We start from the raw sequence: 15,065 nt of genomic DNA on the forward strand, positions 1-15,065 counted from the left end.
GGGTCAGTTGGTTAAGTGTTTGACTTCGGCTCTGGTCATGATCTCAGAAGCCCCCATCTGGCTCCAGAGGTTTGCTCTCAGCAGGGAGTCTGGCCCTCCCCCCCTCATTCCGTCTGTCTCCCTCTCTCTCAAATAAATAAATAAAATCTTTAAAAAAATTGATAATGAATCAGTAATTCCATTGGTTACTTTAAAATTAGGTTGGGGCACGTGGCTGGTTAGGTCAGTGGAAGATGCGAATCTTGGTCTTGGGGTTGTGAGTTTGAGCCCCACGCGGGGTGTGAAAATTGATTAAAAATAAAATCTTTTTTTAAAGATTTTTATTTATTTGTCAGAGAGAGAGAGAGATTGAGCACAAGCAGGGGGAGCGGCAGGCAGAGGGAGAAGTAGGCTCCCCGCTGAACAAGGAGCCCGATGTGGGACTCGATTCCAGGACCCTGGGATCATGACCTGAACCGAAGGCAGACAACCGACTGGGCCACCCAGGCGTTCCTAAAAATAAAATCTTTAAAAAAATTAGATCAGGTAAAATTTTTTGGGATTCATGTGAATATTTTCACAAAGAGAAGTAGTATTAAATAATATCAGAAAAGGAACCATTAGTTTGTAACAAAGGAAAGACTGCCACCTATTGAAAGAATGCATCATTTTTCAGAAGGTTTTCCCTAGATGGCAACAAGAAAGCCTTAATTAAGTTCAGGGGCGCCAGGGTGGCTCAGTCATTAAGCGTCTGCCTTCGGCTCAGGCCATGGTCCCAGGGTCCTGGGATCGAGCCCCACATCGGGCTCCCTGCTCCACAGGAAGCCTGCTTCTCCCTCTCCCACTCCCCCTACTTGTGTCCCCTCTCTCGCTGTGTCTGTCTGTCAAATAAATAAGATCTTTAAAAAAAAAAAAAGAAAGCCTTAAGTTCCACAGACATCCAACTACAATAAAGGCTATTTTAAAACTATACAATACAAAGAATAAATATTGTACAATTCTACTTACATGAGATATCTGGAATAGTCAAAGTCAGAGAGACAGAAAAAGCAGAATAGTGGTTACCAGAGGCTGGGAAGAGGGGTAAACAGAGTGAGTGAGTAATAAGTACAGAGTTTCAGTTCCAGATGACAAAAAAGTTCTAGAGTTGGATGGTGGTGATGGCTGCACAATAAAGGAAATGTACTTAATACCGCTAAACTGTACACTTAAAAATGGTGAATTGGGGCGCCTGGGTGGCTCAGTTGGTTAAGCGACTGCCTTCAGCTCAGGTTGTGATCCTGGAGTCCCTGGATCGAGTCCCGCATCGGGCTCCCTGCTCAGCGGGGAGCCTGCTTCTCCCTCTGACCCTCCCCCCTCTCATGTGCTCTCTCTCTCTCATTCTCTCTGTCTCAAATAAATAAATAAAATCTTAAAAAAAAAAATGGTGAATTTTATGTTGTGTATATTTTATCACAATTAAAACAAAAGAGAAGCATACAATATACCAAAGCTTTCTTTGGTATGAAATTTACTGCTGACTAAGGAAAGTGTTAAATACTAGTATTTAAACATTCTCACCAGTCAAGGACCAGCTGCTGCAAAATAGGTGCTTGCATCTGTTCTCATACTGAAATTCATATAGTCAAGAAAAAGAAATTTCAGAAGTTACAAAACCACCTGATTTAGTATAATCCTATTATTCATTATTTAAAATTAAGATGTATCCTTAAATAGGATACATTTATCTTATTTGTATACTTCATTTAATTGTTTTTTCCCCAAATTTAATGGGTAATATACTTACAGGGATAAGAAATTCAAAACACTATAAAAGAGTATATACTGAAAAATTGCATTCCCATCCCTGTCCTAATCCACCCTGGTCTTCGTCGCTCTCAAATAGGCAACCATTTTTTAATCTCCTAGTGTTTGATTTTGCAAATACTGGCAAACATGAATATATGTTACCTTTTCTCTATCACAAAAGATTGCTATATACAGTTCTGCCATCTTGCTTTTTTCCATAACAGGACATGGAGAGGTTCCTCTTTTTTCATTTTACAACTAGTTGCATAGTATTCAATTTGATGGATTCGTCAGAGTCTACTTAACTAATCCTTTTTTTAAAGCTTTTTATTTTATTTATTTTATTTTTTTAAGATTTTATTTATTTGCGAGAGAGAGAATGAGAGACAGAGAGCATGAGAGGGAAGAGGGTCAGAGGGAGAAGCAGACTCCCTGCTGAGCAGGGAGCCCGATGTGGGACTTGATCCCGGGACTCCAGGATCATGACCTGAGCCGAAGGCAGTTGCTTAACCAACTGAGTCACCCAGGCACCCTTTTTTAAGCTTTTTAAAAAAGATTTATTTATCAGAAAGAAAGAGAGAGAGCGCGCGCACAAGCAGGGGGAGCGGCAGGCTGAGGGAGAAGCAGGCTCCCTGATGTGGGACTCGATCCCAAGACCCTGGGGATCATGACCTGAGCTGAAGGCAGACGCCCAACCGACTGAGCCACCCAGGCACCTCTGTCCTATCCATTTTTAATTGATTTTTTATCTTTTTCTAGGAACTCTATATATTTAAAGGAGATTAGCCCTTTATGTTATCAATTGCGAATCTTTTTTTCCCATGTTTGTCATCTGCTTTCAAGTTTTGATTTTATGATGTTCACTTGACTATGCATAAGTTTTTTGTTTATAGTCTTGTCAATCTTTTCTTTTATGGCTCCCAGATAAGTCATAGTAAAAAAAGGCTGTCCCACTCCAAGAATAAAAGACATTTATGCATCTTTTCTTCTAGAATTTATATCATTTAATTTTAAAATATTAATCTTAGCTCTGTTTGGAGTTTACCCTCATTATACAGTATATTTGAATCCAACTTTTTTTAATAGCTACCCAATTTTCCTAACAATATTTATTAAAAAGCTCTTTACCTGAGTCTCTTAAATATAGTAAATATTTCATTATACATTCCTGCACTACTTCCTTACACTTTCTTTTACCATTCTTACCCTTAGGCTTTACCTATCCTACTCAGCTCAGCTGAAATCCCTTATCTTTCCATAGACTGAAGTTTTCTTTTTTCTTTTATTTTTATTTATTTGCGAAGGAGAGCAAGGGAGAGAGAGAGAGAACAAGAGCAGAAGGGAGGGCAGAGGGAGAGGGAGAAGCAGACTCCCCGTTGAGCAGGGAGCCCGATGTGGGACTTGATGCTGGGACCCTGACACCATGACCAGAGCCGAAGGCAGATGCTTAACCAAATGAGCCATCCAGGCGCCCCTCCGTTTTCTTTTTAAAAACACTGACAAAATAGACAATATGACACTATACAAATATAAAAGAATAAAAAAACCTGGAATTTCAAATAGGGACGGTAAAAAAATATTCAAAATATTTCATTCTATTTGATAATCTTTAACAAGACTCTTTTTACATACATTTTCAAACCTCTACCAACTGCAGAATAAGGCTTTAAAACATTAAATGTTTTTAATAATTGAAAAAAAAATACCAACAGTCTAAAGTCCATCAATTGAACAAGTAAATTGTTCATTCACGGAGGGGAATATCACACAGAAGTGAGGAAGAATGAGATAGATTCAGATGTAATAACATGGAATGCAATCTGAGCAACTTTGTAAAGGAAGTCAAGGGAAGAGGACTGTCCTATTTTATGGGGGGGGAAGGGACGGTTTGAAATGCTTAGAAAATCCTGCAAGGACAGAAAGCATTAAGTAGATGCCTTTTCTTGGAGACTGAGACTTGGGTGGGAGAGCAGAGGAGGAGGAAAAAGGAATTTTAATTATCATTTTATATTCTTTTGAAGTATAAAAAAAATTAAAACTAACATATATAACTTTTATACTTAGAAGTTAAACCTAAGTTTAGTACTAAGTACTAAGGCACTAAATAGGTTAACATATTTAAGTATTTTTTTTTTAAAGAGCAAAGAGAGAAAAAAACCCATGATCATCATGCCCAAAAGTTACCTGAACAATGGTGAATCCAGATCTGAGAATAATATCTTGTATTTCCTCCTCTTTGTCAGCAATATCTGGTTTGATAATAGCCAGAGTTTTTTCTACATATATCTGAGGTGGGGGCATTGACATCTCCATTCTGCCTTTTCAGGGTACAATTTAGGAGATTCTCCACAGGTATCAACTGCAATGACATGCATCATCCCCACCCCAAATTTTAATGTAATTGTGATTAAGAACAGCATTATTAGGCGCTTGATGTTATTAATTTACAGTTATAAACTGGTGAATCTTTTTCTATAAGCAGTGTCTCAATAATACGATGTTGGGGAGACGCCTGGGTGGCTCAGATGGTTAAGCATCTGCCTTTGGCTCAGGTCATGATCCTGGAGTCCCGGGATCGAGTCCCGCATCGGGCTCCCTGCTCGGCGGGGAGTCTGCTTCTCCCTCCGACCCTCCCCCCTTTCATGCTCTCTCTCTCTCAGTCTCTCTCTCTCAAATAAATAAATAAAATCTTTAAAAAGGGGGGCGCCTGGGTGGCTCAGTTGGTTAAGCGACTGCCTTTGGCTCAGGTCATGATCCTGGAGTCCCGGGATCGAGCCCCACATCGGGCTCTGTGCTCAGCAGGGAGCCTACTTCTCCCTCTCCCTCTGCCTGCCTGTCTGCCTACTTGTGATCTCTGTCAAATAAATAAACAAAATCTTTTTTTTTTTAAGATTTTATTTATTTATTTGAGAGAGAGAGAATGAGAGAGACAGAGAGCACATGAGAGGGGGTAGGGTCAGAGGGAGAAGCAGGCTCCCCGCTGAGCAGGGAGCCCGACGCGGGACTCGATCCTGGGACTCCAGGATCATGACCTGAGCCGAAGGCAGTCGCTCAACCAACTGAGCCACCCAGGCGCCCTAAATAAATAAAATCTTTAAAAAAACAAACGATGTTGGGGAGGCTGGTTGGCTCTGTCCGAGGAGCATGTGACTCTTGATTTCTGGGTCTCGTGGGTTCGAGCCCCAGGTTAGGTGTAGAGATCACACAAATAAACTTAAAAAAAAACAAAACCACGCCATTTCTACTCTACGTCTATCGGTTTTCCTAAGCGCTTTCGTTGAGGTACAGAGGCCAAGGGGCAGTCTGAAGGCCTTGCCCTGGCACGGACTCTCGGGACTGCAGGTGAAGACCGGGTCAGCCACTCTGTAGCAACTTTCTACCCAGCGGCAGGTAAGCCGTCCCCCCGTCCCCGCCCCTCCTGGAAGACCACACATAGGGTCTGGCCTGGTCCCAGGTCCCGGTGCCCTTCCGAGGCGCACTCGCAAATCCCTGCGCGCAGCCCTCACCTGCGCACTCACCCGGCGCCCGCTCCGCCGGGCCGCCACCCCTTGTTGCTAGGAGACCCAAAGCACAGTTCAGGGACGGTGGCTGCAGAGGGCCAATCCCAGCAGAGGGCGCCGCAGATTCTGGGTGGTTCCTTTCAATCAAGAGGAGCCCGCCTACAGCCGTCTTTACTCCCCCCTGCCAATCTTAGAGCACTGGACGTTTTCCAACATTTTCCTCATCTTATTTCACCCTCCTTGCCATTTAAAGGATGCTTCAATTATATCAACTTTATAATGAGACAAATCAGAGGCACTCCCCCTCATCCCACACCATCCTGTTTCAGACAGTATATGTAAGAAACCCACGTCAAATACCTTAGTCATTCCACCAGATAGTGTTCCCTTTATTCCCAGATTCTGTAATCATTAAAAAAGCAATCTTCGGGGGGTGGGAGGATGGGTTAGCCTGGTGATGGGTATTAAAGAGGGCACGTTCTGGGGCGCCTGGGCAGCTCAGTCGTTAAGCGTCTGCCTCCGGCTCAGGTCATGATCCCAGGGTCCTGGGATCGAGCCCCGCATCGAGCCCCGCATGGAGCCCCGCATCGGGCTCCCTGCTCAGCGGGAAGCCTGCTTCTCCCTCTGTCACTCCCCCTGCTTGTGTTCCCTCTCTCTGTGTCTCGCTCTGTCAAATAAATAAATAAAGTCTTAAAAAAAGAAAAAGGCACATTCTGCATGGAGCACTGGGTATTATATGCAAACAATGAATCATGGAACACTACATCAAAAACTAATGATGTAATGTATGGTGATTAACATAATAAAAAAAAAGCAATCTTCAACTTGTGAAATAACATTTATTTATAGAGCAGTTACAAGAGGCTTAATTTAGTTACATCTAAATCAAGCCTAAGGAACAAAGAAGTGAGCAACATTTACAGCATAACCCCAAATCTCAGCTTTCCTGTTTTATATTATGTCCACAGACACCTTTGACTCCTTGGTTGTGAGTTAACATTTTTCTTACTAGAAAAGACAATAGAAAACTGGTAAACAAGTACTGGGATCTTCTCTGAGTCTCAATAAGAGGTCAGGTTAACAGAAGAGGTTTTCCATCATCCACAGGGTTGGCTGGTTCTCATTCCAAACTATTTAAGTCTCTTCTTTTGTCTAACCAAATACTCAGCACCTATAGTCAAGGCAGATAGCAAGGTGATGAATCTTAAAAACTATAGAGATTTGAATGCAATTTTCTTCTTCTGCAATGAGGTTTGACTATGCTTTTTTTTCCTTTTATGTATGGTCTTGCCCAGAAAAGAAACCCCCAATGTCACCTTCTGGCTACCATGTCTTACCCCTGTAGATGGGACAGTGTGAACATACATTAATATCAACAGGTGTAGCAACCAAAAAATGGATAGTGATTCCAGCCTTTGGTCTGCATGTTTAGCCCTTTGACTTGAGGCACTGGAAGCAGGAGCTCCAGTTACTTATCTATCCCCAGCTCTCTTGAGACTTCTCTGCTGCTGTCTTCCTACACTACTTTACTTCACTATCTATGAAAGCCGCTCCTAAAGAGACTTAGAGATTTCCAAAGCAGTAGGTACGATGTCAATACCTCAGGGCCTTTAGCCACCTCTAAACATAAACTCTGAGAACACAAGGTCACTTTAATATCACTCTTATTCTCACAGACTTTCTAAAATCAGATTCCAGAGGCTGTACTCCTTTTCCTTACAGCTCTCTATATACAGTACCTGAATCTGCTCCAAGACTTCTCGCTGCATCTCCACAGCCATATGGTACACATGATGACCAGAGTCATTGTACATCACAGCATTCTGGAACATCAGCATCAGGTCCCGCTGGAACTGAGCCATGGTGCGAATCCGTCCCTTAGACAGATTCCTCTTTAAGCTAGTTAAGTCCATGGGTCTGCAGTTGGCCAAGAGAAACCACAGGAAATCAGACCTTTATGTGGGACCTAACATGCTCTCTTGGAGAACCAGCTCTTAATTCCCATCAGATAATAAAACAGCAACAGCAGCTAACATTTGACTTTTTACAATAGGCCAAGTGCTTACCTTGCCAAGTACAAGGTACTTTCTATATTAATTCACTTGGTCCTCTCAGTAAACCTATAAACTAGGTACCTTATTATCACCAACTGGCAGTGGGTAACCAATGCTAAAGAAGTTACGTACTTGCTCAAAGTCACACAGCTTGGATTCCAATTTAGAGGTAGCCTGACTCCAGAGCCCACACACCCAGCCACTATACCACTGTAGGAGGGGTGCTGGCCCCACATACCAAAGTTGCAAAGAGCTCCAATGATTAGTCTGTCACAGAGGAGTTACTGACTCTTCACAATGTGTAGTCATATACTAGTTGTTTAATCTGCTTCTCTTACTATATAATCAAAAGCTAAGAATTTTTTTTCTCCTTTTGTGGAGATGAAGAGTGTGAATCAAGTGAATGTTTAGATAAATAACTATTTAATGAGACACAGAGAGTGGGTATATAAGGGAAGACACAGCAGTGTAGAAAGAGGACTGAACTAGGAGGTTAAGAATCTGGGGTTTAGTTCTAGCTCTGCTATTCACTGTTGATCACCCCAAGTCATGAGCACCTCTGAGCCTTACTTTCCTCACGTATAGAATAAAGGAGTCTGTCTGCAAAGGTCCTTTCCTGATCTTTTACACTCTATTAACACGCTGGTGTATGACAGCATTTTAGACGAATTATGCTATAAAAATCCAAAATAGTGCTATCAACCAATGTTTGTAACAACCATTTGGATTACCATCTTTGCCCTAGCATACCTACAATGGTTTGATGAATATAGTGTTCTTTTTAAAGTTTTGCTCCAAAAGAACAGTATCAAAACTATCAAAGGCTATGTAAGATTGTAATGAATGGATATTACTTAAAAATCAATACTAAAAAAGAAAAAAGCCTATTATTATCCTTTTGTTCCCTGTATTCCTTCTCAAATGAAGACCAAGCTTATCATAACTTTACAAACTTGTTCAAATGTAAAATATAGCTTGAGTTTGTAAGTAATGCAAATGAAATAAAGAAATGATCAGGGCGCCTGGCTCAGTTGGTGGAGCATGTGACTCTTGATCTCGGGGTTGTGAGTTCAAGCCCCATGTTGGGTGTAGAGATTACTTAAAAATAAAATCTTTATTTTTTAAAGAAAGAAATGATCGAATAGACCAGAAATAAAGTATGAAAAGACAGATATAAAAGCAACCAACCTTTTCTGACCCCTTTTCCACTGACCTTTTCACCACATCCTTGTATCCTGGGGCCTGCCTTTCTGACACAGGCTTCAGAAAAGGACTGCTGAACCTGTTAAAGGACAAACTCTGAGAGGATGAAGAAACTCTGGAAAGTCATTATAAATGAAAAGAGTGGCTGTGAAGGCCAAGAGTGGCTTGGATACCTACCTGTGACTGGCAATCATCTTCCAGACTGGCAGGAGAGTCTTCTTAAATAACAAGTGATCCTGAATAGGGTCACTCTGGCCTAGATCAGACCTATGGGATAAAACGGACAAAAAGGAAATAGTAACTTCACATATGGTATTCTGTCTCTCCCAGGTAGGTAAAGAGATTTCCTCAATATATAGTGCTCCTACTTAATATGGGAAGGAACTAACACCAGAAATTAAAACATATTGAATGCTTCCATATGAGACCCCCAAACTCTACAAATATTCTCTTACTGGTCACTATTACCTAATGAAGTAGTTACTTTCTACTACCAATCTACAACTGCTTCTGTCTTTTGGGCTCTTGCTGATTTCCTCTTCAGCACTTGTGACTCTAAAAAACTGGTGTGTGAAAGTAGTCTTTGTTCACTGATGCTTCCCAAGTGCCTGGCACATAGTAAGTGCTCAAATATTTCACAGTATTAAGTATTTCAAAAATCAACCTGGTCCTATGTTTATGCAGAAATATGCCACATTAATAAGTATTTCTCCTACATTTCCTGAGAAGGAAATACTTGGTTTCACATCTTAGGGAATTCTCTTATGTTTCATCTGAATACTACACAATTTACGTATTTCTCCTTTTCACTAAGAAAATACCTAAGAAGGGCACCCGGGTGGCTCAGTCGTTAAGCGTCTGCCTTCAGCTCGGGTCATGATCCCAGGGTCCTGGGATCGAGCCCCACATCGGGCTCCCTGCTCGGCGGGAGGCCTGCTTCTCCCTCTCCCACTCCCCCTGTTTGTGTTCCCTCTCTCGCTGTGTCTCTCTCTGTCAAATAAATAAAATCTTTAAAAAAAAAAAGAAAAGAAAAGAAAATACCTAAGAAAACTTCATTTTTCCTCATGGCCCTTTCTTCCCTGGGCTAAATTGTCTATTTTTTTTTCTTCCAGGTGCTACTGTCCAATGTTTTATTTCATCTTATAATCTTCCCAGTTGACAAGTTTCCTCTTTACTCCAGAGTTTAACATTATGTTATACTTCCCACTTTATATACTTAATCTCTCAAAATGGGTTCTTCCCACACCTAATGTTTCACACCCTCTTTGTGCTTTATGTACCATACTGTGTGTGTCCATTTGAGCACAACTCACATCTCATTTTATCTTTCTCCAAGTTGAGCAATTCCAAACAACTATCCAGTTTCAGGATATAGTATCTCATCTGCATCTAAATTATATACACAAAAATCAACTTGTCCTTAAATCCAGAACCCTATCAGAACAAGGCATTTAAAGACCAAAACAAACCTCTTCCTTTGTTTCTGGTCAGTTGATCAGAATGAATAATAGTTCCTTGGTACCAGGGCATTTTTGTTCATACATCCACACAACAGGTATTAAGTTTCCATTATATGAAAGGTACTGCCTAAGGTTTTGTAACCTCATAATTGATCACTTTTGTAATATTTTATGAAATAATCCCTAGCTTACCTTTATTTCCACCTATTTGGAAATGCATGCCAAGCAACTACAAGTAAAAATGTGGGAATGGAAAGGAACTGCAGGCTCAGAGTGGCGCTCCACGCGCTCTACTTCTATTTTTCCTGAGAGTTAGTACCAACTAAGGGAGAACCAAGAAAAGAGGAGCCTGGAGAATGTCTATCTTTCAAAGTAGTTTTAAGCTTGCCTGATTATAACATAAGAACTCAGCTTTCTATCTCCCCTTACGCCATCTGGCCAAGGAAACTCAATTACTATTATCTATTGTTTTCCAATAAATATTCCATGTTTATCCTAAATCCTAAAATAAGAGTGTGGATTTTGCCATTCAAGGTACTAAAATATCATGAGATAAAATGTCCCAGATTAGAGATTTCCTGTTTTTTGGATAGTCAGCCTGCCCTCTGCTCATACTTACACAGGGAGTTACAGAAAAGCAAAGGAAGCAATTCTTCAACAACCTAGGTATTAAGCTGTGTTCTACTTGCGTAACAAAATTTTGAAATCTGCTACTTAAAAAACAGCACTTCATGCTATCTTCTCTCAGTAGATAGATATAAGACCAGGCCCAGAAAAGGAACTATTTATTACCATAACAAAAACAACTTTTTTTTTCTGATTTAAAAAGAAATTCCCTTTACTAAAAAAAATTAAGATTCCAAAGTGTGCCCTTTAGCTTCATAATTATTTATAAGAAGATAATTATATAAACAATTTCCCAGGATCTGTGAAAAAGAAACAAAGGAGATCAAAAGTTCAAAATAATTTTTAATTTCAAGTTACAAGGAGCTGTTTTAGTATTTTTGAAAGAAGTACAGTTTCAGTATTAGACTTGAGGGACAATCTGAATGAGCAATGTTTCCTGAATAAATACAGTAATTAAAGAGAAAGGTTACTGAGGCGCAGTCGGTTAAGTGTCTGACTCTTGGTTTTGGCTCCGTTTGTGATCTCAGGGTTGTGAGACCAAGCCCCACATCAGGCTCTATGCTGAGTGCAGTCTGCTAAGGTTTCTCTCTCCCTCTCCCTTTGACCCTCCCTGCCTCACGCATGCTCTCTCACTCTCTCTCTCTCTCAAATAAATAAATCTTTAAAAAAAATAGAGAAAGGTTATTTATGAAAGAGATTCTCAATGTTGATGAAACAGATTTTTTTAAAAGTAGGCTCCATGCCTAACATGGAGCTCAAACTTACAACCCCAAGATCAAGAGTCATGCACTCTACTGACTGAGCCAGCCAGATGCCTGAAACAGATTTCTTTTATAAGAGGAAAACATAGACTTCTATTTATACAATAAAATTATATTTAATTCTACTTCTAGGGTTTTCCAATTTTAATTTCCTTTTATTAATTTATAAAAGTAATCCATGTTCATGGTAATGAATTCAAATAGGCATAAACAGAAATAAAAGTTTGAATCTTAACAACCTTGGATAAAAATCCATACTTACAACTTTGAAGAGGTAGCACGGCTGAAAAGGATATCCACCAGAGGAGTCTCCTGAATGCTGAAGCCATCATCACACTCACCTGAAGAGGGCTGGCCTTCCAACTCTGACACATACCCTTCACCCTCGTCCTCCTCTTTGGATTCTTGCTGAACCTCCCCCTGGGAATGCCAGGAAACAAAGAGAACTTTAGAAAGAGATTTACTATCTGCAAGGTAATTTTACTTGCATGGGGTAAGTGAAGGCTGACTTTAAGGTAGAAAGGGTCAAGGTGACTTAACTAGACCTTAGTCAATGAATTCTTGGTAACAATTTGGCTGGAGAACTATGGTTCTGTACCCCTAGAAAAAAATAAAAAGAGCAATATACTAATTTCTAAATGGACGCTGTATTCTTTTAAAACTGTATGATTTGTGGCCCTGGAGTTGCTGGTCTAATATTAATCATAATGATATTCTAAATTTTATTGATTGCTCACTGTGAGCCAGGCACTAAGCAAAGTGCTTTACATGAAATGTCTCACTTAAACTTCACAGAAAACCTAATGTAGAGAGAGCACTACTATTCCATTTACAGCAGAAAAAACTGAGGTTCTAAGATGTTCACTGACACACCTAAGGTCACACAGTTAAGTGGTGTTGAAACCTGGATTTGCACCCAGGAAGCCAAACTCTCTGGGGTTAGCCTACATGCAGTAACTACTGTGTTCTGCCTCCCTGGGCAGAGGACCAATCAGCCAGCTGGTTTAAGTTACTCACTCACCTCTTCACTCTCCCTGGATAGTCGCTGAATTGCACAAATATCTAAGGGAGCTAGAGCCACCTCTGGCCTTCCATTTTCTCCCAGTGGCTTCTCAGCTACCAAGGGTTCTACCCTTGCTGAAGGCTGTTCAGGCTCTCTGCATGACTCTTCTCCTTCAGTAGCTTCCATTTCCGTTCCCTTTTGTTGTCTGGTACCAGATGAAAGACAGCAACCTTCACTTGATTCTTTGCTGCTAATGCACAATGGCTCCATTAAATAAGCTACCTGAAATCATAGTATGAATAGGAACACCAGTGGAAACCATTATCTACATATCAATAATGTTACATGATTACACTGCCACTATGACTCAGTTTGAGATGCAAACAGATTAACTCATTCATTCTATCATTTAAAATGTATAAAATAGGGGTACCTGGGTGCCTCAGTCATTAAGCGTCTGCCTTCGGCTCAGGTCATGATCCCAGGGTCCTGGGATCGAGCCCCGCATCGGGCTCCCTACTCAGCGGGAAGCCTGCATCTCCCTCTCCCACTCCCCCTGCTTGTGTTCCCTCCCTCACTGTGTCTCTGTCAAATAAATAAATAAAATCTCAAAAAAATAAATAAAATAAAATGTATAAAATAGGGGTGCCTGGGAGGCTCAGTTGGTTGGGCGTCTGCCTTCAGCTCAGGTCATGATCCCAGGGTCCTTGGATTGAGCCCCATGTCAGGCTCCCTGCTCAATGAGGAACCTGCTTCTCCCTCTCCCTCTGCCTGCCACGCCCCCTGCTTGTGCTCTCTAATAAATAAAATCTTTTTAAAAAATAACTCAGATACCCAGATACTGAACTAGTTGCTAGGAACCTAATAGTAAACAAGATAGACACGGTTCTTGCCTCTTCAAAGAGCTTGTGCTCTAATTTTTTCATGTCAAGTGTCAACTCTGATCAAATTGGGAATGGCAGTCTAGAAAACTGCTGAAAATTTTGTCCGCCACAGATGATGCAGAAAGAAGTAGCAACACAAAATGGATTCTCGCAAAAAAAAAAAAATGGATTCTCGCTGATCTTAACCTAGGTTCTTCTGAATGTGTGAAGTTGCCACATAAATATAGTGTCCAATTCAGCTTATTTCTGGCCTTCAACCCTAAACCAGGGTAGTAAGGACACTGTAAAATACTGCCTTGAAGTCATAATGTTATAATCTTCAAAGAGTTCAGGTGTCACCTCCTATGACTCCGAAAAATGAATTGCAGCAGATATTCATAAGGCAGTCCTGCATACGGAAATTCCACTTCCTATGACCTTGGGCTCCTAATGACTGGGATCTTAGAACATTCGGTCAGAAAGAACATATTCAGCACATATTGTGTATTAGCACCAAGTGCTAGAGTCATAACAATTAACTTAGTTCCTGCCACTGTGGAGCTTGCATTTTAGTAAACAATATTAAGAGTGGTAGAAATATGTATGGGCAAGTATTCTCTTAGAAAGTTGAGACTCTCTCAACTTTGGAAACAATGGTTCCCCATTACCTCAGAGAGAAAGTGGAGTAGATTCTGACGGCTGACTTGTTCTGCTTCTTCCTGAGATTCCTCACTGCCTCCGTCCCCCACAAGCAGCTCACTAGGTTCTCTCCCTGGGCTGTTTTCCTCTAGTTCCTCAGCCCCTGGCTCCTCAGTTTCTCTCCAGCTGCCCACATCAAGATCCAGACTGGAATCCCATGAGCTGAAGAGGGACCTGCAGTCGTTGCTCAGCTCAGAGTCATTGGGATAGTCTTGCTCCGAATCGAACCAAACCCACTCACGCCCCATCTGTAAATACACAGAAAAATGCAATAAATTCACTCATACCACTATTTCTAAGGCATTTTCATCTCCAAACTTCAGTGGAATGATAAGGGATCAAAAACTTCTTTCTACTCACCATTACAAAGAATAAAAGCTAGCTGAAGGGAGACATCAGGAGATGAAATGTTTGTCATTAGGAATAAAATGAAAAAGCCCCATGTCAAACAGTGTAACAGAGGTATTACCCAGTAATTTTTTCTTGGGTTTCCTCATACTCCCAAAGAAAGGAACAGGAGCATGGCTAGTTGAACAGAATTCCTCTATCCCAAATCACCCTTAAACTCAACTGGAAGACAATACATTTGAGGGACAAGAGATATTTTGCTCAGTGTAGACATTTTTAATCTACCAACCACTGAATCCTCAAAACATACTTTAAAATTATCTGTGGCATTCTTCTGGTCATATCCAACTCACTTCAAAGAAGGACTACAGTATCAAGTTTTAAAAGCATCTTCCCTTCCTCTCATTACACTACACTATCCTGGTTTTCTTACCCCTTTCTCCTCTCCATTTTTTTTTTTTTTAAGTAGGCTCCATGCCCAGCATGGAGCCCAACGTGTGACTCGAACTCATGACCCTGAGATCAAGACCTGAGCTGAATAGAACTCTTAACTGACTGAGCCACCCAGGCACCCCACTCCTCTCTTTTAAAAGTTGCAGGAAATCCTTCTATGTTCTTGCTTGGCCTCTGCTTCCTCATTAAAACTTAAAATAATGTCTACATTTTGAAGTTTCAACTTTGATCTCTACTCAAATAGCTCCCATACCTCCACCTTTACTTCTTATATGCATTCTGGTCTAATTTTTTCCATGTACCCAAAGGTCAATTCCCTTTAGGTGC

The 15,065-nt window shown here is 40.9% G+C and overlaps 1 protein-coding gene across 3 annotated transcripts in view; it reads right to left on the bottom strand.

Annotated features, from left to right (window-relative positions):
- NME5 (NME/NM23 family member 5) overlaps positions 1–14,740 on the bottom strand; it is a 30,273-nt gene extending 15,533 nt beyond the window's left edge. Inside the window, exons 1-6 of one of the 3 annotated variants that reach the window (XM_035014221.1) lie at positions 13,907–14,740; positions 12,394–12,657; positions 11,635–11,792; positions 8,702–8,791; positions 8,535–8,603; positions 7,007–7,184 (exon numbers count right to left, since the gene is read on the bottom strand). In XM_035014221.1, coding sequence (XP_034870112.1) covers positions 7,007–7,184; positions 8,535–8,603; positions 8,702–8,791; positions 11,635–11,792; positions 12,394–12,657; positions 13,907–14,185 — 1,038 coding nt within the window. In that variant the 5' untranslated portion in view covers positions 14,186–14,740. Of the gene's footprint in view, positions 1–3,951; positions 4,127–5,273; positions 5,544–7,006; positions 7,185–8,534; positions 8,604–8,701; positions 8,792–11,634; positions 11,793–12,393; positions 12,658–13,906 lie in introns of those variants that run through there. The other 2 variants (XM_035014223.1, XM_035014222.1) reach the window with 2 other exon arrangements.
- Positions 14,741–15,065: the final 325 nt, after the last annotated feature.

Source organism: Mirounga leonina, unplaced genomic scaffold (assembly GCF_011800145.1).
Source record: "Mirounga leonina isolate KUSES-001 unplaced genomic scaffold, KU_Mleo_1.0 Mir_168, whole genome shotgun sequence".
In the NCBI taxonomy this organism is placed as follows: Eukaryota; Metazoa; Chordata; class Mammalia; order Carnivora; family Phocidae; genus Mirounga; species Mirounga leonina.